Source organism: Athene cunicularia (assembly GCF_003259725.1).
Source record: "Athene cunicularia isolate RWA chromosome 3 unlocalized genomic scaffold, athCun1 chr3_part1, whole genome shotgun sequence".
Taxonomy (NCBI): Eukaryota; Metazoa; Chordata; class Aves; order Strigiformes; family Strigidae; genus Athene; species Athene cunicularia.
The window spans coordinates 61,292,191-61,319,365 of NW_020799097.1; the positions used below are offsets into that span (position 1 = coordinate 61,292,191).

General features: G+C 40.2%; 1 protein-coding gene across 2 annotated transcripts in view; it reads right to left on the reverse strand.

Moving 5' to 3' along the window:
• STX7 (syntaxin 7) overlaps positions 1-26,629 on the reverse strand; it is a 35,295-nt gene extending 8,666 nt beyond the window's left edge. Inside the window, exons 1-4 of one of the 2 annotated variants that reach the window (XM_026845777.1) lie at positions 26,502-26,629; positions 19,919-20,072; positions 4,043-4,112; positions 2,098-2,188 (exon numbers count right to left, since the gene is read on the reverse strand). In XM_026845777.1, coding sequence (XP_026701578.1) covers positions 2,098-2,188; positions 4,043-4,112; positions 19,919-20,000 — 243 coding nt within the window. In that variant the 5' untranslated portion in view covers positions 20,001-20,072; positions 26,502-26,629. Of the gene's footprint in view, positions 1-2,097; positions 2,189-4,042; positions 4,113-19,918; positions 20,081-20,863; positions 20,998-26,501 lie in introns of those variants that run through there. The other variant, XM_026845776.1, reaches the window with a different exon arrangement.
• Between the last annotated feature and the right edge of the window lie 546 nt (positions 26,630-27,175).

The window sequence follows — 27,175 nt, forward strand, 5'->3', positions numbered from 1 at the left end:
TTAGGACAGCCTCCACCATATTTCCCTAAATGTACACATTACATCAACACTTCCTTCCAAATTTCTGATAGGCTATAATTTGCCATTCATCAATCTGTTATTTATGCATTTCATTGGGAGATAGCTTTGATGAAGATGCTCATAACAAAAGGAGTAAAATTAAACAGCAAAATACCTCACTGCCAACTTTTCAGCTCCAAGATAAAGAAACAGAGAAACCATTAAAAAAACCACCCCAAACATACTTTGCCTGAACTAGAGGTTATATACCAAGTTTTAACATCTCTATTAGAAGTTTACAGCTGGACAGGATGAGCACACATGGATCATGGACTGCCACTGGAATTCAGTGTTTCAAGACAATTAATTTTCCTAAAGGTTCCTCAGCAACCAGCCACAGACCAGGCAAGTTGAGTGATGATAACCTGAATCCATGTTTTCTGGGATCCTGTTGCTCTTCCTTTATTTTAAGTGACAGATTTCACTAGGGTAAGAAATTACAGGGTGGCAGACAGGAGTGTGCTAACAACAATAGCCACTTCACATGTTACCTCCTAACGAGGTTTTACACAGATCTGGGAAAGAAGCAGTTTAAAGACTGCACAAGTTGTTTTAGTAACAGCTCCTGTCCACTCCTCTTAAAAAAGGAAAAGCCTGTGGACAGGACATAACCCATATGACGATCTGAGTGATGTAGAACAGAACTTCTGTGCATAATCAAGTTATTTGGACAGTGGATGAACAGGTCAGGACACCTGCCCTGGAAGCAGTTTTGGCACAGAATTCCTTGACCCCTGGAAGCAGTCAGAGTGCCTGTGGAGTCAGACGTAGCATCACTGCAACGGATTACAAAGTGCCCAGCTATCTTGCCCTGGTTTTGGCTGGAATAGAAAGTTAATTTTCTTCCTAGTAGCTGGGACGGTGTTATGTTTTGGATTGTGAAAATAACATTGATAACACACTGATGTTTGAGTTGTTGCTAAGTAGTGCTTATCCTAAGATAAGGATTTTTCAACCTCCTATGCTCTGTCAGCAAGCAGGTATACAAGAAAGTGAGAGGGAGCCTGGCCAGGACAGCTGGCCCGAACTAGCCAGAGGGATATTCCATACTGCATACCAGAGAACATCATGCTCAGTATATAAACCAGGGTGTCCTGGTTCAACTAGGATAGGGTCAAGTTTTCCCCAGCAGAGAGAGAGGGGGAAGGGATCTCCAGACGGGTTATTCATACCATGCTGACGTCAGGTCCAGGGGCAGAGCCTTTTTACTTTTGCTTCTGATTTTGGGGGTGGCAACACACACACGGCGGGCTTGTTCCCTGACCATTTTGTGGTCTTGTTCACTGTTATTGCTGTTTATTGTTGTTAGCATTGCCACTGTTGTTGTTCAGATTGTTCATCACACTGTTGTATTAAATTTCTTCTTATTTCAGCCCGGGGTCTGTGCTTAACTTCCAGCCCAACCGGCTGAGGGTGGGGGAGGGGCAACAGCAACATACTCTCCAGTCCTGGCAGGGGTTAAACCAACACACAGGGGGAGCTGGTTTTGGGGTGGGGGGTGCAGATCACTGCTTGGGCATCAGTCAACAAGTGGTGAGCAACTCTATTGTGCAGTTTTCTTCTATTATTTCCATTTTCATTAGAATTATTGTTATATTTTTAATTACTGTCACTATTTTATTTTAGTTAGTTATTAAGCTATTATCTCAACCCACGAGTTTTACCTTTTTCCCTGATCCTCTTCCCCATCCCACTGGGAGGGGAGAGGAGCAAGTGAACAGCTGTGTGGTGCTTAGTTGCTGGCGGAGGTTAAACAACATACCTGAAATCACTGGCACAGCACACTGCCTTGATTCCTACAATTTCCTTCAAACTACCTCATTCCTGATACATAAAACCAATTCTGTAACAAGTCTGACTGCAACAAAATACTGTTATGTTGCAAGTGTTCCCATTGTGCAAATGTGTTGACTAGCTAAACAGCAGTTTGAAAGCCCGGTAAGGAGCACAAAAATACGCATACAGAACTGAAGTCACTCAAAGTCACTACATGAGCCACCATGATAGTCAAACAAGCCATGCTCTTTGGTTTTATACCTGTTCACTTGTTGCAGGCAAAGATCCAAACTCTTTAATGTATTTGTCAGTTTCTTTGGCAAGCTGGTTGGTGTATTGCTGCTTCTGCTGCCTAAAATCAAATGCAAAGTTTCATTAGTGACCATTGGATTACCCTGAATTTCACTGATTCTCAGAAAAGCAGCAGTACTAAATTCTTCTCTAAAGTGCATGAAGCTATCTTTATTCTGTTCTTCACTGTAAAGGTCTGACACCATGGATTCCAGGCAGGACAGATGCTGAAGAAGGTGTGTTCCTCGTTGTGACAGCATCATTACCCACTTTTTTTTTTTTTGTTTGTTTCTATTTTCCTAACATGCAGCAATAGGTTTCTAGTTATTATGAATATCTAATCATGCTTTTCATAGTCCTTTTGAGAATATCAATAGGTAGAAACACCTGGTCATTTCTCAGTTCAGAATAACTGTAGGAAAGACCAAGTATTTTCTGCTTGGAAGAACATATTGTGGCTTGAATATAATTCCAATACTACAGCCCATGAAAGTTCCTGACAGCTACTGGGAAGATTATCCAAAAAGATCTATATTCTTCCATGATACAGTACCTGCAAACTTAGCTGAAAACTTCATTATTTACTAACAGATTTAACAGTGCTTAAAAAAAAGACTTGTCTTCAACAGCATTGCTATTTTTGGTTTTTTGTCTTCTTGCTTCTGATATTATTCTGACACTCCTTTACCAATCTTCACTTTTTTTCCAGAAGCAACTCAAATTCTTTACCTGCTTTTGCATCCTTTTCCCCTGTGTATATAAAAAGGTTTTATCTGGAAAGCTATTAACAAACAGTCAACATAAATATTTAAAATAATCAAATAACTCTTCAGATACATACCAAAATGAAAGGAAAGGCCAAATGTTAGACAAGTGAAAAAGGAACAGTTGAAAACTCAAGGAACCTTACTATATATATTACTTCCATAAAAGACTGGAACCTGTGCTTCACAACAGTTTCTATCCTGTTTAGTTGTGAATTTATGTCAAGATCCTGTCTGGTTATTGCATAAACTGTGTATGTTGATCTTCACCTATTCACAGCCTCCAGCAGGATATCCACTGAGGACTGTACCTGGCCAATGTTATGGGCCCTGAACTCAGGCTATTATAAAGCAACCTGGCTGTTCACACAAAGTCCAATATGCTCCTCCTCTTCAAGGGCCACAGGGTGGCATTAAACATACTGGAGACCAACAACTCTCTCACCCACAGGGTTAGCACAACACATTGCTTACCTGCATCTATGATGCTGAGATTAATGTGGTAAAGGAGCTTAATGGAAAAAGTCACACCAGTTCCTTAGACCATGCAGAGAAGTGGAGGGCAGCTGACTGTCTCTGATAGTGGCACATTAATGAAATTCCACCTTCAGGTGAGTGAACTACAGCATAGAATCTGCCTTGGAGCCTTATTTCACTTCTGCTATTTTAGTCTTTCTGGTACATGTTTATTCTATAATGTCATCTCTTCCTGTAGCTTTCATCACTGAAAAGACATTTCCTTCTCTCCCTCAGTATCACATTTCACCAAAACCCCCCAATATATTCATTACCTTGTGAAACTTACACAGATTTGAAGAGTTGACTGGAATGGAGGGTATAGATGTTTGTTTTTAAAAGTGATATTGCTTTCTGGTCCTGCCACTTTTCCTTCGCTGACATACAGCATTGGTTTTACAGATGTACTGATACTTCAGGCAACATACATGGGCAAAAACAGCCAACTTTAGTTTACAGACTATCCAAGACTAATTTTAAAAAGCGCATCTCAACATTTAAGTTTCAAGTATTTCTCTATACTTGCCTTTCTCAGTGAGATCAAGCACTCTGCCTAACAAAAGCACCACCTCATCACCTACCAGGAAATTGTTTACAGTGCAATGAAATTAAATGTTTTCATGTGAAGTACTCACAGCTGTTGCCTCAACTCAGGCGTGTCTTGTGGTGTTCCAAGCTGATGTAGTATTCTTTGTATTTCAGCAGCTGTTTGTGAAGAGGAATAGAAATTTTAATGGGGCACAGACAATTTCTCCTTAATTTTTATGCATTTTTGCTTGACAATTCTAAAGCTATAAAAGTTGACAGAAACTGGTAGTCAAGACTTTTTTACCCTACTACACAAGGCTCCACTTAAGAAGTCCCAGAACAACGAGCGAATGGTTTTTGCCAAGTCAAAGACAATGCCCAGGGTTTCTATAAAGGATGGGAATGTATTCAGGTGTCTAGATAGAAACAGGCAATTTAAAGAACAGGTAATAGTTTCACTATAATAAGTATAAATCAGGCTTTTTAATACTAATTTTTAAAATAAGCAGCACATTTCTTATTCTGGTTTAATCATATTTTATGCATGTCATTTTGGAAAGCCATATGAAAGACTGCTATGACATTACCATAGACAAACATTTCAGAACCAGACCATTAATTAAGAAATGGCAACAAAGCCTCCATGGGCTTACAGTACATTAAAAAAAAATAATTTTGAGATCCTTACATTTTTAAATATGGTATACACTTAAAAATCAGTAGTGGTTTGTTTTTCATAAAATACATTAGTTTGGAACTGCAAGAAGTGACACATCATCTGAGCATTATTTTCAGCTTAGTATATTTTACTGTCACATGAGAAAACAAGGAGAAAAACAGACAGGCCATTCAAGAATATGCAGTTTATCACACTGCAAAACCAATATCCTCGACATGCTTTATCTCAGCTTAACACCCTCACATCTTCTAAAATGAAAGAACATATGCAAAATAACTAATTTTTGCTCGACCTCTGCTAGGAGTAGATTTGTCTTTCCTGTATTTCTGTGGCCCTCCCCAGGTAGACTGGTGTACCGCAGTCAGTAGAAAATATGACAGTATGATAGTATGTGGGGTCCTTGCTTTACTAGCATGCTATCTTTTTTTTCCTAAATACAGTTAAAAATATAGTAAAAGGCATCTCTAAGTAATGAAGAAAATAGTAATAAAAAAGGTTTTTTCCATGTACTGTGGAAGAGATCTGTAACAGACAGAACTTCAGTTACAAGAAGAAAGTTATCTGTGACTCATGTTAAACAGTTGGATAAAAATGGAATTCCTTAGAACCTTTTTAGCAATAATATTAACTCTAGAATTTGTTTCACAAGTCTTTGGTGAATTAGATGATACTGGATTTTCTAAACTACTTTGCATAACAACCCAATGTCGATAACTGTTATAGCCAATTTCTTCTGTGCACACCCAGGTAATAAAGATATCAAAAAAAGAGGAAAGTTAATACCTAAGTTTTGCATGAGGCAAAAATAAAACGCTTGATTTGAGTGGACATAAGCTACTAAAAGAATTACTGAGGGGAACAGCACTGTAAGATGGGTTTCACACAGCTCATATTTTAATTGTGCTGAAAAGAAGCAAAACATAAACTAAAATTTTTGAATTTTGCCTCCCTTCTGCACCCTTGGTGGAGCACCAGCCCCTCCCTGCCTGCTGGAGGCCTCCCACTGGCTGGGCCACCACACTTCTGGTCACACATACTGACAAATACCAACTTTGGCTAATTAAGCCTTATGGTCATGTTCAGTATAATGCACTGTTTTAAAACAAACAAAAAGATAATAGGCTGGTGTTACCTCCACCAGTGTGAAGTTTTAATATCTATAAAACTGAACACCAATTATCCTTTACTTGTTCCAAGACACACTCCCTTCTGATCCAAGAGCCAAGGAGCTTCGCGATTCTGTATGTACTTTAACAGGGAGAATTAAAAAACCCAAACCAGACCAAGCACTCTGTTAACAGCTGTTTTGAAGACAGAAAACGTATCCGTATGTCCTACCGCCACCTACAGATGCATTATTTAACTGCAAATAAAGAAAATAAAGGTTTGTGTTTTAAATAAAGGCTCTCACTTGAAAAGTTCTCTGAAACAAAGTCTATACTTAAAATATCTGCATTCCAAGTTAATTAGATGTTTATCCTACTTCTAAAACTAAACACAGGTAATTGAGAGGGAATTAAAAGCCAGCACTACATAGCTGGTCAGCTACACAATTTCAGGCAGAGGGAAGTTCATCCCACTTGAGGTCTTGGGATTCAAGAATTCAGCACAAAATTAAAACGCATTTTACCAAGAAGTCTGTAACTGCATCAAAATAACAAAGTGCTATCAATCTTTCAAATTTAAGGGGAAAAAATTAAACAAAAAAACCCCAAGGACTGAACTGTCACCGATTTTTCTGGGCTTCCTATAATTTAGTGTTTTCCACCTTAACCTTTCACAATAAGGATATTATTCAGAAAAAAACAGCATTTCTCTTTTCAATTTTTTGTTCACATGAAATATACTGCATTGAAAAGTGAAACCTTGCTTATTCAAATGAGCAAACAGGAAAAGGCAGAACAGTAAATTTTGGCCAGTCTTCAGTAGCACTTCTGAAGTGCTTCTTCATAAAAAAAAAAAACCAAACACAAAACCAAGTTGGTAGGACCAGTATAACACAGGTGACCTTCCTGAAATCTTGATTTACAGTACATACCTGCAGGTTGGTGAGTTAAAGAAATCAATCCTTTGTACTCCTTCATATTAACATATTGGAGTGTATAAAGGCTAAAAAATACACTTTATAGTCTTACAGTTCTTTTGGTTTGGCTTGTTTTTTTCAAAGATTTCTTACTGTAGCTACTACTATTTTAGACATTTGATATAATATGATACATATAATCAGAAAACCTCCTAAACCACAAACATTTGTCCAAACTCATGAACTCGTACAGCTTTATTGATAAAAACAACATTTAAAATAGACTTTAAGACATTACTGCCTGGATCACGGAGGTGAAATGCCTTGTTCCGTCACATGTACACACAGATCTTACAGAATTTGATTCAAAGAACTGTGTTCAAAACTTCTTAGATGAAAGTCTCTTCTTTTCCTTAAGGGAAAAGCAGGGAAGCCTTAGTCTCTCCTGAAAGTTACGCTGTAGAAACAACCCTGTTGGCTCCTTCCTCTGCCCCATTTGGGAAACAAACAAGGAGAGGGTCTTGGCATTGAAAGATGAGAGCAAAACTGCTGGTAACCTGGGATTGCTTTTCATAAAACAGAGGCCCCCAAGTTCCTGGCTGCACTGCAGATGGTGGTATTTATAAGGGTGCCTCTCTCATTCAACCAGATTTTGCCCCTGTGCAGGGAGTCTAGCCTGGCACATCAAAGCACCTGGCCAGATGCTTTGGTGCCTCGCAATCCATCCGTAATGCTCAAGAGTCCCAGAGAGCCAAAGCTTAGGCCCAACTCACAAAGTCCTAGTCCAGTGTAAACACATGTAACAGGGACCAAAGATCAGAGCACAGTTTTGACGGGTTCCTAGGTTACTTCACCCTTTATTGCTTTTCCCTTCCTCACTTCCTGATTCTTCCAATTTCCCAAGGAGTTCTGACAGACAGGAGTAATACAACTATCAGAGGTCCCTCCTGTCCTTCAGGACATTACCAATCCTGTAACTGGGTCTGACTGTATCTTATGCATGATTTTAATCCATTTCAGCCCCACGTTTTAGCTCAGGTTCCTTGGGTATGTACAGGTAGCTGCTGGACTTTGTTCAGGAGCTGCAGAAGGGCACACACACTGTGTGCACACAGCATTCTTCACCACAGTCACCAGGATATGGCAATAGCCTCTGTCAGAGGCATGCTAACTCCTGCAGTCACTTCTACACTGAAGATCAGGGTAGATGTTCGCATATAATGAAGATCAACAGATTTTTCAAGGCTTATACTGCAACCCTGCAGGAGCAGCATCCTGTCAGCTGTGGGGTGGCAATGAGCCACTGCAGAAGGCAAGTCCCCCTTGGGAATGGGGCAGCACAGGAAGCACACCACAAAAGCAAAACGCCTTTTCTCCAACTGCTGTCTCGCATGCAAAAGAAAAGAATCTCACTTTTTCCACCCAAAAATGAATCTTGTATTAGAAAGAAGCAACACCATATTAGTAAGAAGACTTCATGCTTTTCTTTGCAGCATTCCTGATCTAGATCTCATAATATATAACTACTAGCTGATGAAAGCTGCTCAGCTACTCTCAGACAGGTCACATGCTCAGGAACAGGTCAGACATGGTTAATGATGAGCCAGAGAAACAATTAAGACCTAACCTGAATTCCTACAGGGAAAATTATTTCAGAGTCAGCTCATATTTACTTTTACTAAGCCAAAGAGTGGTTCCATTTCCATCAATGGAAGCTCTCCCTCTAGTTACAGAGAACAAAAAAAGGGGCACAGAAAAAAATAATAATACCATCTCATATAAAAGGCCTCATTTTCTCTACATGAGTTACAGGAGTATTGAAATCTACAGTAGAAATATTTACATTTTTTAACAGGTAGGAGTATCTGAGAAACATGTTCTGGCCAGACCTGCAAAACATACATTTTTATCTATGGAAAAAATAGTATTTCACATATTGGATCAAACACTATCCTTGCTTAACAGCTTGCTTTTGGCTGGGAAAGAGGAAAATTTCATCTCCTTTCTCCTCACGTTTCCTTGTTCTTCACCCAACTCTGCAAAGATGTTCCATTACTGCAAGTAAATCCATGTTGACATAACTTCTGGTTCTGCTCCTCCAACATGAAAATGTTTATGATCACACTGGACATTTCAAACTTAAAATAAAGATACAAATAAATAAATTGAAGACCAAAACGTTAACAACTTCTGGCCTCTAAGAATAAAGGAACAATGTTATCCCCAACTAAGAATTAGTAATCACTAACTGTAATCAATTAGTAATCAAAACAATACTAATAAATTGTAATCAATTGTAATCAAAACAATACTAATCACAGTATTGTTGCAGAACAAAAGATGAAAAAAAACCCCAAACCCTTCAGTAAAATCCTAATGTTTGAAAAGCACAGAATTAAATAAGAGGAGATAAATGAAGAGCAAACTGTAGGTCACCCGCCTTCTCTGGCAGGATTGAGAAGCATCCAAGCATCATATTCATTGCTAGCATGAGACAAGGAAAACTGAGGATGATCTTCCTTTGGAACACTTACCAGTAACTCCAGCTACAGGAGAGAAGCTTTTGCAGGTTACCTACAGTAACTGTTCTCCTATCTCAACCTCCATTCTATTTAACATATGGAAAACCAGACTTTAAACTCTCAAGTGGCCATGACCAAGCTTGTTGCAGCTTTACAGCTGGAGAGGGAGGTGAATCAACACACAATCCACAGAGTTCTAAAAAGAAGGCCACAACACAGAAGCATGACATTGGGGAAAAAAAATATGTTTAATGTGTGCTGCTTACTAGCCCCCTGAAACCTCATTTCTTCCTTGGATCACACAAGATTGCATTATAGCCATGCAGCAGCAGTTTCCTTCAGTGCTACAAGTCCAAGCCAGGCCCACCACATTGCCCAGTTTTCATGAAGCTACAGTCTAATGCTTCCACAGGAAATGCAGCACCCATTGGGTGGTGCGTGGAACAAACACCAGCAGCAACAGGAGCAACAAGCACCGAGCCAGTGTACTGCAGAGGACAAGAACCAGACAAGCAGGCAGGACAAGTACAATGAAACCTGCCTTAGAACACCAGGGCTTGGGACTTGCCACAGGAAGAAGAGCACTGTTCCAACCAGCTGCTCCTGAATATTAACTGTAATGGTGAGGGTCCCCCCATGCCACTGTCTTTTACTTAAAAAGGGGACAGACAGGGTTTTAGTCATTGCCTAAAGTTCACAGGACTAAAACTAACAATGGGGATTTAAAACCATTGATTTTGAGCCATCTTCCCAGCTCCCGAGCCCTAGCAGAATAAACAGAATCAGAGAAGCATTTGCATGAACCAACTGCAAAGTCTGTTCCACATGAGGCTCAGGCTCAGCTATGGCTTCATATAGTAAATAAGTAGAGAATACAACAGCAGCACAGTCACCACTCAGAAATACTTTGTCAAAGACTTTACATGCACTGCCACTGGTTGGGTAACGATGATGAAATCTCCTATTTGTTTCCAGCTGAACAAGTGAGTCAACATACAGCACATCCAGTTATAGATCAAGTTGTGTAGAATCTAATAAACTTCAGAGTCACTTCAGAGCAGGTTACTGGAATAGAAGAAATAGTTGTAAAAATTACACCAGTGCAAACTGCTTTTGCCTGGGGCCAATAGACTTCCTCATTTTATTCAAATCCAATTCAATGTGTTTTCCTACTGCACTTCAACTGAGGCTACTTGACTAGAAATGGACAGATGCAGATGCTGCAGAAAAAATTCCTGGATCAATCTTTTACAAAAGTTGTTACACATAGCAACCTAATGTAGTTGCAATAAATTCAGAAGACTGAAGTCTTCTGCATGAGTGTTAAGCACATTTTGAAAGTTACTGGTATAGTTCACACTCACCAGAATTTAAAATAAAAAAAAAAAAAAAAAATCACAACACCACAGTACTGTACACATTGCTAACCATACTTATATCACCAAGAATGATGGCTCACTAGAGGAATCAAATCCAGGACACCTGCCAAAAGACCTCAGCTTAGTAAAAAGCACCCCCACACCCAAGAGCTCACATAATTGGAATCAAGTATCTAAAAACAGGTTTTAAATCATTTGCTTTATTCTGGCTTAACTCAATATCTAACACTGATTATTCTAAAATAGGACAATACATTAGCATAGAGAAACAATAAATGAAGTATGTGTGGGAAGGAGAAAATAAAATAAGGATGGGGATGAAGATTGTCCTCAGAGCTCTAAAGGACTAAAGACTTGTTAAGCATGGAAGAATGGGAAAACACCAAGTTTTGCATCCCTTCCTGTTGGATTTTATTAGAGGTTCTAGCATTTCTAAAAAGAATCATGTCCCCAAGTGACCAGGAACATTAAGCAACAGTGTCTGGAGTCCTGAAAGATCTCCCTTCCGTTTTTTTCAGTGATGTTGTAATTATTTCATGCTAGTGTACTACCATCTATAATGCTCTTTCAAGGACAGTGTGAAGTCAGATAGAAGTAGTGCCTGTTCTTCTAGTGTGGGCATAGAGCACACTAAATACACATTGTTTAAGTGCACAATAAGTGATCATGTGACCAATTATTACAGCTCAAACAAGGGAAAGTCAACAAATCAAGTTACAGTCACTTTACATTCATATCTTAAGTCATCCCCGGTAATCCCCTTAAACCCCAAAGTTTGAACGTTTCTCTAAAGAATACCAATATATTGTTTATTAAGTTATGAGAATAATGCATGATACTGCAGTAAACAGTAACTGCACAAACACCATAAACCCAACCCACCTACATGAAAACTACCATGCAAACTCTTCTCCTATCTACAAACTGGAAAATCCAACAGAATTGAACTGCAATAGGTATTTTAAGCACCCTAGGCTCTGAAATTTGACTCTTCAGAGATGGGAAGGAGCACGAGGACCCTGGTTACATTCCTTCCCCTCTCTTCTGCAAATGCAGCCTGGTTTGCAAAAGTTATCTAAGTGAGGCTATACTTGCTCCATTAGCAAAAGCAACAGTTGCAGACAAACTGTGGATGTCCACTGGTCACCTTGTATTTATAAATTGCACAGTGGTTTTACAACTGCTATTTAAACCACTTTCAAACTAAGATGGCTTAATTTACAGACCTCTTCTGCCCCCACCACCCCCAGACTAGTTAACTAAGGCAGAGAAAAACAGTGTAGGAACACAGAAAATTCTGCCTTTTCTGCACATACTAACACAAATAGCCCTCTAGGGTGTACATGGAAGATCCATTTTTCACTCTATTCTGCCACTAGCATAAATAAATCCCTGTCCCTCTTGTGCAATGTTATCCACATAAGACAGTTTCATATGTCATTTCCATAGGGCCAGAATATTTTTAACAAACAAGATAAACCACAAAAATATTAACAGAACTCTCCAAATTTATGAACAAACCTGTGAGGCATAGTACCTTAAATATTTATTCTACTTTACATAGAACAAAGTGTTTAAGGAACAGCATGCAAATAATTCATGCTTGAAGTTTTCAAAAAGAACTGTGGGCTTCATGACTTCACCTCCTTGCAGAAATACAGGCATTTAGAAAGGCCCAATATATCTGAATTTCTCCTCCTATTACCCTCCATATTGAGGTTATAAATTTGATATAGCAGATTCAAGTTGAATTCCTCAGCCTTGGAAAAGCCCATAAAAATAGAACATGGAGGACCATAATGGGTGCTTAAAATCCCTAAATAACCAGCCTTTTCCAGATTTTACTGAAACTTCATGCTAAATGCAAGAAATCATCCTGAAAACAGCAACAATGATTAAAAAAAAAAAAATAAAAAATCTGTTCCAACTAGTATGTTCCTACGAAGTTAAATTCTGGTTAACTGCAGCCCACTGGAAATTTCTGACATCATTGTTAAAAGTCTAATCAAGCTCTACTTTAAGGCTATTTGCTTTCAAACCACACCTGTACAAAACCACACTTTAAATACTGACAAAACAGAATTATGTTTTCATACACGCTCTGATTTCAACACCTCAGTGATTTCATTTACTTTTTACTTGCCCATCTGTATCCTCCTTCAGCTAAAGAAGAATCATGCAAATCTGCTGGTGTTACAAACATACTGGCACACAGAGTTTTTCATGAATGTTTCAGCCTGTTTTAGCTACCTTCCAGGCTTTAACCACAACAAAAAGTCATATATCAGAATTCTATATTCTTCAGGGTTTAATCTATGTTTATGATTTTCTACAGTTACATAAAGTGAAAGGAAAAGTCATATGATGGATGTAATTCAACTCCTATTTTAACAACATTCAGTGAAAATAGTGGCTTATAGAAGATTTGGGATGCAACAGAAATTGGACAAACTTGCTATCACAGGAGAGGTATCATATGACAGAGGGATCTTGGCAGCTGAAGCTGACCTTCTGGGAATGTGCTCTGTATGAATTGATGGTTGTTCTACCTTAATGAACAGAAAAGAAAGTCAGCAGAAAGCAAGAGTCCTTATGAGAAAGAATTTCTCAAAGCCAGACAGACTCTCTCTAGCCATATGTGGATTGTGGCTACCGAATTTTTAAATTGTTATCTTGCAGAATGCAGAGCATATGTTTTTCCAGCTGGGCTGATTTTCAGTGTGCACGAACAAGTCAAATACTCTATCACTGACCTTGCCAATACTGGGCAAGGGTAGATTATGCCATTCGTACTGACTTTGCAACTACCACTGCACAAAATCCTGCCACAACCTCTATAAACTGGAGGAACTGGGAAGGGAGAGCTAGGGAGGGAATACGAATATCTCACCTCAGTTACCATAGATTTGTAACTGATTACAGTTTGCAAACCAGAAATTCTCTGTAACTCAAAGACTGGGTGTACTTTATCAACGCCAGGCTTTGTTCTGTGTTTCAAAGCAAAAGGCAGCATTCTAAACTGCTTCTAAACCAACAGCTCCCAAACCTCAGCTTAAGATGCCAGTGGAGACATAATAGTTATCTATCTAGCCTGTATCGTTCTTGCTTTTCTTCAGGAATTGCACTTGAGTGACATATTCAGTAGCTACAAAGAAAATATTAGGAGCAAACCAAAACAAAGGCATACAAGCCTTCTTCCTCAGTGACCTACATATGGGAGAGAGACTTGAGAAGTATGTGAGGGGAGGAAAAAACACAGCTGGTTACTACTTCTTGCACAGTTCCTGTCAGAGACACCAGTCAGATGTTTCCAGCTGAGCAGAAGGAGGCCCCTACTCCTCTCTAACCATATCCTTCCTACTCTTCTTACAGCTCTGGAGCTGTCCCTGCAGATGAATGCAACTCCATTTTTTTTAAAAAGATGTTCCCAAGAGGAAGCAAAATTGCTCTCCCTCTTTTTGCTACTCACAATCAATTATTTAAAAGCATAAAACTATCAGATTTCAAAGAACTGCTCCACCTCATCTTCACAGTTGTAAGAAGTTTGAAATTAACTTATTTTAAAGCTTTTGAATTAGGCTTGTTTGTTTTACTTATTCTACTTTCATCGTTCTGTTTGCTGAAAGATCAGATTTCTTTTTGTACAGTTTGCTACATGCTCTTCAAAAAAAGAAGAAGGGAGAAAAAAGAAAAAAAAAGTCACCACAAAGACTCAATGCTCTCATACTACTAGGCATATCCCTAGTATGGTAAATGAACGTGCCTGGTAGAAATACAGATTTTTTAAGCAGGCAGGACTTGTTTTGTAACAAAGAAATATTTTTTTGCTTAGCTCATCTTGGTTTTGTGCATCACACTCATTCCTTGTTTATCCAGTTGTTGTAAATGAGTGACCAACAGGAAATATTTCAAGGAAATATTCAAGGAAGGCACTGAGATTTCTCTCAAGTTAATAGCAGCTGCCATTAAGCTGCCACATAAGTGAGAGTGCAACCTATGAAACCCAGTTCTGGAACTACTGCTCCTTCAGTAAACACTGATTAAAACACCTTGATAATAGGTTCTTCATCTGCAAGGCCCAGACAGGTTGGAGCTCTACACCCTGTGTCATTCCTTATATTCTGTTCTCCCCATTCAGAAAGTTAGGGACAAACCTCAACCACCTTTAAATTCGTATTTCAGAAGTCCAACAGTGTATGTCATCTAGTTTTTATGATCAGATATACGATAGGCCTGAGAATTGCAGCTACTTTGGACCAGATTCAGGACAGACAGACTTGCAAACCTTAATCACGTTGTGTTCTAGTAACAAAAATTCAGTAGCTCCCTAAACCTAAGAGGTGCCAAAGTTCATTATACACTTCCCTGATCTTATTATTTAAATCTGAATTTCCCCTACCTGTTTGCAGATCTACTTCTCATCACAGTTAACATGGACCTGAAACTAAACCAGGAAGACACAGCTCACAGGCATCACTGACCTCACTGTGGTTCAGCACACAACACTGCAGCTCATTCAAGCACATGTGATTCAGGCTGCCCAGGTTTTACAGCACTGCTCAGAGAGAATCACGTGGATTCTTCAAACATGTTTAGGAGTGGACTCGAGACCCTAACTCTCCCTCTCCTGCCTGAGGCCTGCCACTCTATATCAGATATCAAAAAGAGCCTTGAGTTTTGCAATCCAACTGATCAGTTGAACAGTTTTAACAAAAGGTAGGGAGAAATGCTCTGCAGACTAGTTCCCTAAATCTCAGCTTGGAGATGTTGCTGGTAAGCAAAACATGAGTTTCAGGCTGAGGAAAGTAGAATCCATTCCCTAGATGTTGCTAAGTGATGCTATAATCACTTATTTCTGCACAAATGCTGGAAATGCAAAACAGAGCATGGATCCTTGTTTAAAGAACAGCTGAAAAAACCTTTTCACAGAAGGCTCTGGGGCTTAAGATCCCAAACACAGAGGTGCCCTCATGGCTTAAATTTCCAATAGAGCTCAGAGTGTGGACAGCAGTGTATGCTGCTTCTATTAGCTAGCTCAACTGTATCTTCAAGGTCCTAAAAAATGACCCACCAAACCCCTCTCCTCCAAAGAAACTCAAACAGCCCACTACAGATAGCAGTAGTATAGTAGTTCAGGCAAGGCAGAATCAATTTATAACTCTTAACACATCTTCAACAAAACAATCAACTGCACCATTAGATCAATAGAATCTGGTTTTTTGAGTTAGAAGGGTGCTAAACTAACTCAGCTGTTACCTGATACAAATATATGTCCTCTCCATTACCACAGAACAACCCAAACCAAAAAGAACACTATTTTGCAACTGATTTAATTATTGGTGTGCTAAACCAGCACAGAAATAAGCTTTGCTTGTCAATCAGTAACAGTGGGCTACACGAACTAGGAAAGAAGAGAGGTAAGGATCACAGGTCTTAATGTGACAGCAGCAGCATATGATTGCACTATGAAATGTGTTGTATTTTATCTTTTATATGTATGGCATATTACAAAGTTATCAAGAACCAGATCAAATTGATTACTTGGAAGGGATGGCTGTAATAATTCAACCTTGAAGAAATGTTACAGTACAGACTGTTGTTCCGACCAGTGCTGCTTCCTATAAAACTCTGGTGCATTGTGAAATCCCGGCAGCAAGTGTTGTCCAATTCAGGAAGTGCTTCTGTATTTTGCCTACAAGTTAAAGTGCCAGCATCCTTTCAAGTAATCTGTAGCTCATCTATATCTCTGTAGTAGTAGTACTCACACTTTGCTTGCATGTTAGCAGAAACGTGAATTACTTTTGAGGGACCTCCTGAAATGGTTCAGTACTCTGAAGCAAAACTCTTACTCTATTAATCTCACTCTAAAAAACAGACTATCTACAGAACTCCAGGTTAACCAAGAAGATTTCAGATGTGTTGACACATGAGTTGACCAGGGAAGACTTAACAGATTGGAAATTGGCCAGAGTGACTGACACCCATATATAAGAAAAGTCAGAAGGATGATCTGCAAAATTACTGGCCTGTCAGCTTGACTTCCGTGCCTGGGAAGATGATGGAGCAGCTCACCCTGAGTACCATCACACAACACGTGCGGGACAACCAGATGATCAGTCCCAGTCAGCATGGGGTTATGAAAGGCAGGTCCTGCTTGAGAGACCTGATCTCCTTCTACGACAGGGCGACTCCCTTACTGGATGAGGGAAAGGCTGAGGATGTTGTCTGCCTTGACTTTAGTAAGGCCTTTGACACCGTTTCCCACAGCATTCTCCTGGCAAAACTGGCTGCTCGTGGCTTGGATGGGCACACGCTTCTCTGGGCAAAAAACTGGCTGGACGGCCGGGCCCAAAGAGTTGTGGTGAACCGAGTTAAATCCAGTTGGCGGCCGGTCACGAGTGGTGTCCCCCAAGGCTCGGTTCTGGGCCCACTCCTGTTTCACATCTTTATTGATGATCTAGACAAGGGGATCGACACCCTCAGTCAGTTTGCAGATGACACCCAGTTGGGTGGGAGCGTTGATCTGCTCGAGGGTAGGGAGGCTCTGCAGAGAGACCTGGACAGGCTGGAGCCATGGGCTGAGGCCAACTGGAGGAGTTTCCATAAGGCCAAATGCCGGGGGCTGCCCTTGGGCCACAACAACCCCCAGCAGCGCTACAGGCTTGGGGAGGAGTGGCTGGAGAGCTGCCAGTCAGAGAGGGACCTGGGGGGGCTGATTGACAGCCAGCTGAACAGGAGCCAGCAGTGTGCCAGGTGGCCAAGAAGGCCAATGGCATCCTGGCTTGTGTCAGCAATAGCGTGGCCAGCAGGGACAGGGAAGGGATCTTACCCCTGTACTTGGCACTGGTGAGGCCGCCCCTCGATTCCTGTGTTCAGTTTTGGGCCCCTCACTACAAAAAGGACATTGAATGACTCGAGCGTGTCCAGAGAAGGGCAATGAAACTGGTGCAGGGTCTGGAGCACAGGTCATACGAGGAGTGGCTAAGGGAACTGGGGGTGTTTAGTCTGGAGAAGAGGAGGCTGAGGGGAGACCTCATCGCCCTCTACAGCTACCTGAAAGGAGGTTGCAGAGAGCTGGGGATGAGCCTCTTTAACCAAGTATCAAACAACAGAACAAGAGGTAATGGCCTCAGGTTGTGCCAGGGAAGGTTTAGACTGGTTATTAGGGAGTATTTCTTTCCAGAAAGGGTTGTTAGGTGTTGGAATGGGCTGCGCAGGGCAGTTGTGGAGTCCCCATCCCTGGAGGTGTTTAAGAGTCGGGTTGACATAGTGCTTCGGGATATGGTGTAGTTGGGAACTGTCAGTGTTAGGTTAATGGTTGGACCAGATGATCTTCAAGGTCTTTTCCAACCTTGATGATCCTGTGATACATCTCCTGAATACTAAGCATTTCTGGATAGATGTGTAAAAATCAAGTCAACTGCTCAGAAGAAAAAACATGGATTTAGGGTCAAGGTTCCTGTTTCTCTCCACCTCCCTCCCTCACCAGGGTCAAAAATTGCAGTCTAACAGACACCTGGCTCAGCAGCTGACTAGCTCTATAGCTCTATAAGCTTGCATGTTTTTCACCGTTTGACCTGGAATTTCCTGCAGCTCATATCTTACAACAGAAAGCTGGACAGGTACTATACATGGGAACAAAAAATCTAGAAAAGTGTACATAACCCTTAGAGAGCTCAGTCCAGGAAACATTCAGCATGCACAAAGGATCGAGATCCTCATCAAATCTACCAGAGGAGAATGGACTGCAGTGGTTATAATTTATTCAGATCTACAGAAGAGCGAAAGATAGAATCCAGCTGTGTACCTACCAGTCTTCGAGAAGTGCTTGAATGGAGTTTTTGAAAGCAAAGCTCATGTTTCTGAAGCCTTGCAGCAGTGGGGCTAAGAGAGAGATTTTCACTTAGGCCTTGGAAGGCCAGACCTGTCTTATTGCTCTAACATTAGCCACCTAAATTTCAAAAAGGAAACAAGAGCAGGTAACCCCTGTGGCATGTCTCCTGTCTAAGCATAGGCAACTTATTTTTAGTATGCCTTGTTTGTCACAAGGGTAAGGGAGACAGACACAGCAAAAGCAAGAGAGGAGATGGAAGAGGCAGGATGAGACTAAGGACTCACTGAGTCCAGCACAAGATGGTTAATTATGTTCAGTGACTGTCTTCACAATGCTCCGGTTTCAGCCACTAATTTCAGTTTACATTGTCACCTTACAACCAAGACCTGTGTTTTACATCTTGGGGCCTCAGTGCCTGTCACAAGTTGGCAGGTGTCTCTGGAAGACCAATTCAGAAGCCATGAGACTGAGTGAATTCACTGAGCAGATTTTAAGAAATAAAGCATACAGGCTTTTACAGAGCCAGTTTGTTAATTTTAGGTTGAGGAAATACAACCCTGATGTATACAGAAACTTTTCAGTAAAGTAAAATTGCAATTTTTTGTCCTGTCTGTTGTTTGTTGAGATCTAAAAAAACCCCCCAACAACCAAAAAACCACACCTTTCTGGAAGAAAATACAAAACATAGCTGTAAAAACCCCAGAAAAAATCCCAATCTGTGCCATTATCTGTGCTACAAATACCAACTCCTAAAACTTGGCTTGCGAAACAAAAATCACAGTTTTTATTAGGACTGACATACTTAACTGATCAGAATTAATTTGAAGTTTTAATAAAAAGTACCTATTTCTGTATGCACAATGATTAAAAACATGCATGCTAAAACGTAGCCATATGCTGTTCAGGGCTATCTCCCTTCTGATGAACAGTGTACTTTGCGTAATTTGTGAGATCAAGTTCTATTTGCTTTATATATATACACACACATATTAAAAATATAATAAAAAATAGAGGGAAAGGGAAAAGGACTGAAAACCCCAGAAACCTAACTTACCTCTAACTTGAACATTCCAGTTAGGCGGCTAAAAAGATTAGGTGGCATGAATCTAAGCACAAGTATATTAAAAAACTGGCACAATCTTATATACATATCTAATATGTACTTCCAAGGGCAAGCTGCAAGGCCACAGTTTCTGTCCCTGCTAAATAATTCAAGCTCCGGCAAATATTTGATGCAATCCTTACTCAGCAAACATCTCAACCTACCTAACTGGCCAAGACAAAACCGGCTTATTACCAGTAGCCACCTTACTAATTATTTATTCAATTGGTGAATACAGAGTGATATGATACTTCCCCAAGACAGATCATGCTTAACCATACATATGAAGGACTGGATCTGCTGTGTGGGGTGCCACTAACCTGTCAAATGAGCAGGCGAAGTCAAAACAGTGAATTCCCCTTAATGAATCTGAGAAACTAACCTCAAATCGGGGCCACCACCATTATTAAAGTTGTACATAAAACATACATAATTGCAACTTACAGCATTGTGTGATCTTCTGGATGTTAGAAGTTATGCGTTGGGCTAGTTGATTAGGATCCCCAAAACCCGCAATGTACGACATGGCTGAGTAGATTTGCTGTCAGGATCATCCACGATGGGAACAAGTCAGGCAGTCTCCACCTATGAAGGAAACCTAACCCCCTGCCAAGAAACCAAAGTTATGTGTTGGTCACTGGTTTACAACCGTCTTTATCATTAAAGAATGCACAGGAAAAGATTAAAGTCAACTCCATATATATACACTAATGTTTACCCTCTCTAAAAACACAGTACTTCAAGGACAGAATTTAACAGAATGCTTTCTTAAAAAAGTATTAAATAAGAATATGACAACCTTTTTGTATTTCCTACAATAACTCTTACTATTAAGATTCTCAGTAATACACATGGCTTAAGATCTGCAATTATTCCACAGCAGCTACATGTCAGAAACTACATACTTTGTCAAACTTCTTAGATATTTTCCCCACAGTAAGCAAAGAAAAAGTATGCATTTTCATTTGTTGCCATTCCAGAAAGCTGTACATTTATTCTGTCAATGCCAAATCCTCTGACGAATTATATCCTAAATCAATTATATGGTTATTTCCATACCATGTATCACCCATCCCACCACTACTATCTAGTATATATAACCTGGAAAAAAAAACAAACCAGCGGATATCACATAAGATAGAAGAATGAAGAAGGCACCCAGTTCCTTCTAAACACCAAAGATCTGCATCAATTCAGTTTTACTTGTAATCCAGTTTCATCTGAATTCTATGAATTGCCACTTGATCCTGTTTCAGCTGCCATGTTTCTCAACATTAACTCAGTTTTCAACAACTTGGGTGTACAAATGCATTTTTAGAGGTGTTTTTTGCACCCAGAAGTATCATATCTTATGTAAAAAGGTCAAAATCTGACAACACAAATAGTCACAAATACAGTTGCCATTAAAGCACACATATACAGTCATGCAGCATGTTAACGAGTAGAGATGTCTTAGCCTGCTTTCCATCCATACAGACCAAATTTCTGCACAAGCTTAAAGATACTCTAGATCTAAATTAGCAAGACGTAGCTTCAGATACAAGTGAAAATCAAAACTGGCCATTTATCTGTTCTACAGTGAGAATGAAGACTAATCAAGCATATGTGCATCTAATGCAATCCCACAACTCCATCCAGGCTGTGCTTGGTCTTAGCTTTATCATTTCCAATCTCCTGTACATCACCTCCACAGGTTCAACATTTTAACCTCACCAGCTCCCCACACTTCCATTGTTCAACCCAAACCACATGCCTTCCAAGCAACGTCCTCTTCTCCTAGCCTGTCAGCTTCTGGTTAATAGACACTGCTAAAACTCAATTTCAGGGAGAGGGAGAAAGGACATTTAAATGTTGAAACAATAAAGAAGGAAATGAAAAGACCAATTGATTTGTCAAGTGTGATATCAGCTAAGCTACAGTTTGCAAACTCAAGTTCTTATGAACTCTTTTTAAAAATAATAAAAAATTAACAGTCCTTGTTGCCAAATATTTTTTTTTTCACCTTCACAAACGCCTGTATTAATACAGCACAGCATCATCCTGGTTGTTTTATAATGTGACTGTTTTCATATCGCTGTGATGTGAAATGATCTCTAGTAGAGCTGCCAAGACAATGTACTGGTCAGACCCACGAAACATGCCACCAGGACTTCACCAGGGATATAACTACAGAGGTCAGGCTTATCCCCACTGCCCTGCAGGTTACGCTACTTACGCTGGATGAACAAGCTGCTGCTGCTACTGTGGAGACAAACCCTGCATGATGTACCAGGGAGACTGTACTGTGGAGACAAACCCTGCATGATGTACTGTGGAGACAAACCCTGCATGATGTACTGTGGAGACAAACCCTGCATGATGTATGATGTACCAGGGTCCCAAAGTCTTGGAGTCTTAGGCCGTGAAGTATCCTCTGGGAACGAACAACCTGATTGCAGATGAGGGAACAGGGAGTGTATCCACACTCTTCTACGTACTTGCTGCTCAATTGTCCACTAGTCATGCTAGCTCTCTGCAGTATTGTTTCCTGTCTTTGTCTGCACCACATGCAGATTCAAGCTATTCTGGTCACAGACTAAAGTCTGAAGTCAGCCAGCCAGCCTAAATCCCACTTATCTGGTCCGAGGCTGGCATAACAACACTTGATCTTTTTGTAAATGCTAGGCAATATTGCACTGAATTTGTATTGTAAGAACAAACGCATGCAAACTTTATAGCAAATAAATGGCTCTATGCCTTGGTATATCAACTAAGCAAAGGAATTCCACCAATTTAGCAGAAAATACAATCGTAGGCATAAAATCAAAAAAAACTACCTAAAAGAAGTTAGTTTGAAAAAGAAAATTTCTCAGTACTTTTGGCATAGTTTGTTTCTTTTGAAAGTTATGACTATTTAAAGACACATTAGTAGCATGCTAACTACAATGCTAGCATTGACTAAAACCACTTTTTAGTTAAATATTATATTTAATGTTAAAAGTTAAACATTAAAATGCAGCTGCCTGGGAGAAGAGACAGCAAAAGAACAAATTACCTTGTGTAGAACAGCTACAGAACTAACTGAAAATTCTTTGTGACAGTTTTTTCTCCCTTCATATTTGTATTCACTAGACAGCTGCCTGTAACACTGTTGTCGGCAACAGCATTACAATCAAGAGACATACACAGAATGGTTCATCCAAATCTTGACAAAAGCAGTGATGGATTTTCCTTTTTTTTTCCCTTGAAAATTTCTTCAGTTAATTGTTAGTATCTTTAAACAAGTTACACTGCCCTACACTGCCAAATACACAAATTGTACAACACATAAGACTTTGAGTTTTTCAACTTTCTAGCTACATAGTTTGGCATCCAAACACAACACAATGAGAGGATGCTCAGATGATAGACTGCAAAATCCACAGGACACAGTTTAGTTCTTCAGCTGCACATGTAGCTCTGATTGTTGGTATGGTTCTTTGCATCCATACACATATTTCAATTGAGATTTATAGTAAATTTGTAGGATAGTAGTATAAAATCACAGCTGTTTCACTCCATACAAATTCTTCCACCAGCAATGCTATTCCTGAGCATGTTAATAATACAGGTTGGTGATGGGGTAAGCCACTGGTCTGGGGAACAGACAGAGGGAGAGGTAAGGGGGGTCAACCATCAGCTCTCATCATTTCCCAATGTTCACCACAAACTCCCCAAGTCAAGAAAAAACAAAACTGAACAGCCTAAAGAGAAGTAAAATTTTGTATTTGTTTATTATTTTTTCAAACAGGAAGTGTGAACAACTTCTTCATTCTAATTCTCAAAGCAACATGGTTGTCTGAACCAAACAAACACCCTAATTCTGCTCACCACCCCTCATTTGTTTGCACTGAGTTACTCAAACACCTCTCAAAACACAGATAGCTGAGCTCTTGGGAAGTCAGTGGGAGCTTTGCTAACTGCTTTGACAAAGTCTACGTTTCAACCACCAAGAAACAAAACAGAAACATACACCACTTCCTTCCATACAAAGGTGAGAGGAACATTTATCAATACTCTGAATTTCCATAGAAATTACCCCTTTTCACTTCTACAGCATTTACCTACTCCATCATGACATATTTTGACATTACTGCCTGCATAACTTCTAAAATGGGAAAGTTACTAACTGCTACAGTTGAGGGAAGTACACTTTGCATTCAAGCTGGAAGAGAGCTGCATCTGTGGTACAGTCTTCAGTTCCTCTAGAAGTTTCAGTCAGGTGTGAGCTTTTGATTGTACCTTTTATTTTCCACTCAACATCTCTATCTTTGAATGGGAGTATACCTAGCAGCAACTTGGCTTGTCAAGCTACTGAAGAAAGTCCGAAGAACAGAGTCTACTGGCACAAACTAAATAAAGAATCAGAACACTTCATCTACACTCACGGAAGCAAAACATCTCTGTACATACATGATGTTCAAAGAATTCAAAGGATTCCCATGTATTTTTCCTAACTTCTGCATTAACTGCTTCCTGCATCACACTGTCATTCCATACCCAAGCAAAAAATGAACCTTTCTAGAAAGGTGTTTGTCAGACATAGAAAAATCCCACTTTTCCCTTGGCTGTTTCCAGTCAGATCACTTCCAGATGCAGAAACAAGAAAGTGGGAACTCCACAAGCGAGCAGGTCCCCAGTGCCATTCTTGAAAGCTCCATTAGGCCAAAATGATGCAGCATGACAAGCACAGCATATGTTAGATCTCATCAACAGTCACCTAAATATCTTGCAGACTCCAGTCAGCTACAGTTAATAAGCACCTAATGTATTTTGTATTTTCTCATTTAAATATTCTAAGAGTTTTCCTTCTCCTATAAACCTAGACCATATATAATAGGACAAGAACCGTTAAGGAATAATTTTACTGTTTAAGCAATGTTTTAGCATCAAAACCTAGAAATGTTTACATGGATCCTTAACTTTCAGAAAGCAAAAAGTACATGCTGCATTCCATATGCTTGAAAATTTAAATCTGATCTGAATTAAGATTTTATGCCTTTAATTATCCAGAGACAAGTCATGGGGCTTTCTTGTATGTGTTTGTTTTTTTTTTTTCTAAATAAAGATCACAGAAACAAAGCTTCTCCTAAACAACTCCTAAATGTGACTTCCTTTGTAAACTATTGCCAAAGTGCAAAATCCTTCAAGCAGGGTGAAAACAAGCAAAAATGACAAACTGTTGAAAGACACTGGCAAAAAAAATAATTGTATCCAATCACAATGTTAGCTACAGAAAATTTGTATCATGGTAACAGCCATGATTAGTAAAGATTTCTGCAATATAACATTGCTCAATCTATTTCACCTCAGTAGGTTTTGCCACCCAAATACTGAGATGAGACAAGGTGTATCTACAGTGACTGACACCTCCCTAAGGTAACCCAAAACACATTACCATCTTTGGACGGCATCTGCTGATGACTTTAGTAGTAACTTTGCAGCAGGTAAAATTAGTCTTAAAGGAAAAAAAAAAAAAAAGCTCTTGGAATAAAGGGCAGACTATACATTGTAAAATAAGTACTCCCTGCTACATTCTCGTAACCAACTCACAGCAACTGACTTTGTAGTGTACAGGTGAGCATTTAATCTGTCACTACTTTCTCTAGTGGGGAGGAGGGAGGTTTTTTCTGGATTTATCTATTTTTTCCCCCCCTTACGCTAAAATATCAAGAGCCAGTGATCATATTTTCTACTTTGGGCTTTTACAGATCCTAATATGCTGTAATCCTGGCCCACAAAGGCAGGCTATGGGCTTCCATAATACAAAACCAATTATGGAGCATAATAAGCATGCAAACAAAACAGCAGTAAAATTAAATCCTTCCTTCCTTCTTAAAAAGAAAAAAAAAAAAAGTTTTCAGATTTTCTTTTATCATCTAGTTTCACACAGAAGTCAAACTTAAGTCCATATAAGGTAGGGAAAAGCAAGTGAAGTTTATTTAAAACTTCGCTCTAATGAAGCAACACTAACATAAAAGATGTCAAAAGGTAATTTTCTATTTCACTCTGCCCAATTCCCTCAGCCTTGCTACATTAGTCATGCTGAAACATACCAAAACCAAGCTTATAATGTGTAACAAGTAGAAGCATTTTTTTTTTAGAAAGAAAAAAAAAATTATGAGATTGTGCCACTGGTCAGTGTTTTAGTCGTTTTCCCTAGATATGATTCTGTCCAACAAAGATGTAATTTAAAGCAGTGGCATTTAGAACTGCTCAGCGTGGAAAAACTAAAGTACAGAAGCCTAGAAATACTATTAGGCCTAATGTATCACCAAGGCTCAGCATATATGACTAAAAAAAGAATATGCTTATCATTTTCTGATTCATCCACACCAATACTGATAATGAACTAGGTGAAGGAAGTGCATAGGTTTCACAAGCCTAACAGAACATATTAATTCTCAGGAAAATGCCTTAAGTAAGGGAAATATGTTTCCTATGAGCGTACAAAGCATTTAGAGGCCTGATGATGAAGCAGGAATAGGAAAATGAACACTGGGTACTGAAACTGGGGAAGGAACAAGAGGGCTAAAAACAGACCCAAGATGACTGTTTCAAAGTGCCAAGTTTCTTGTGCTGCTGGTAGACAAACATGTCATGAGAAAAAATGAAAAAGATGGAAAAGATGAACCAGAACCACAGGACACCTACGAGTTCTCACCCAAATCTCCCTAACGGCAGCTTGTTCACTTGGAACCAAATGGTCAGATCAAGTAGACCATGGCAGAAGTCATCTTCACGCAAGATCTGATTGTGCTCTGGATGCTGAGCCTCTCTGAGGCCCACCAGGATGCTAATGGCTACGTATATATAGCTCATAGTCTCTTTTTTCCTCTCACCTCCCCCAAAAGAGTATCACTTCAATATTCTAAGACTACAAGAGACGTCTTCAGAAAGGAACACAAACGCAGTTTATAACAATGCCACCATTTAGCATCGCTTTCTGCTGATTTTAACATATTTTGACGTTGTCCCCCCCCTTCCTCTCTTCCTTCTTTTCTATTACCAGCACTCGCACAAAACCTCAGGCTCGAAGCAGAAGGGCTGCACTGCCGGCAGAGCAGACGCCTTGGGGGGATCGGCCGGGAGGGCTCCTCTCGCCCTGCCGGCACGGCGCTCTGCCTTCCGCGGCTCGCTCGCCAGTGGAGGGGCTCACAACGCGTGAGCACGTCCCTCCTGGCAATAAGCACCCTGGGATTTTACCACTGAGCTTCAATTAAGATGCAGTGCCTTGCATTTCATGCAAAGCGAAATGAAACCTTCCACTTCCTTCTACAGTTCCAAGAAGCGCCCGTTTCTGACGCGGCGGCCAGTGGTTCACCAGGAAAGCAGCGATAACGCCGGGCCAGGGGCCTGACGCGCCAGGCCCGGGCTCGCTATCTACACAGGGGACTTTTATAATCTCCCTTCCTCCTGCTGACACGCTTTGCTCGCCTCGGATCTGGCGTAGCACTGAGAGTTTCGACACGGCGAAGGTGACCATCCTGCCCTACAATTCGACACAAGCTGCTGTAGAACACCAGCCGTAGGCCCCGAGTCTCTCCTCAGAGCATCACGGCCGGCGTCGAGCCCAAAGCCACGATGTCGGGGGGCGTCACGGGGAGGGGTGCGGGGCAGAGGTGACACAACGATCGCACTCCACAGCCGCGCCCACCTCGTCTCGGCACCCCCCGCCCCACG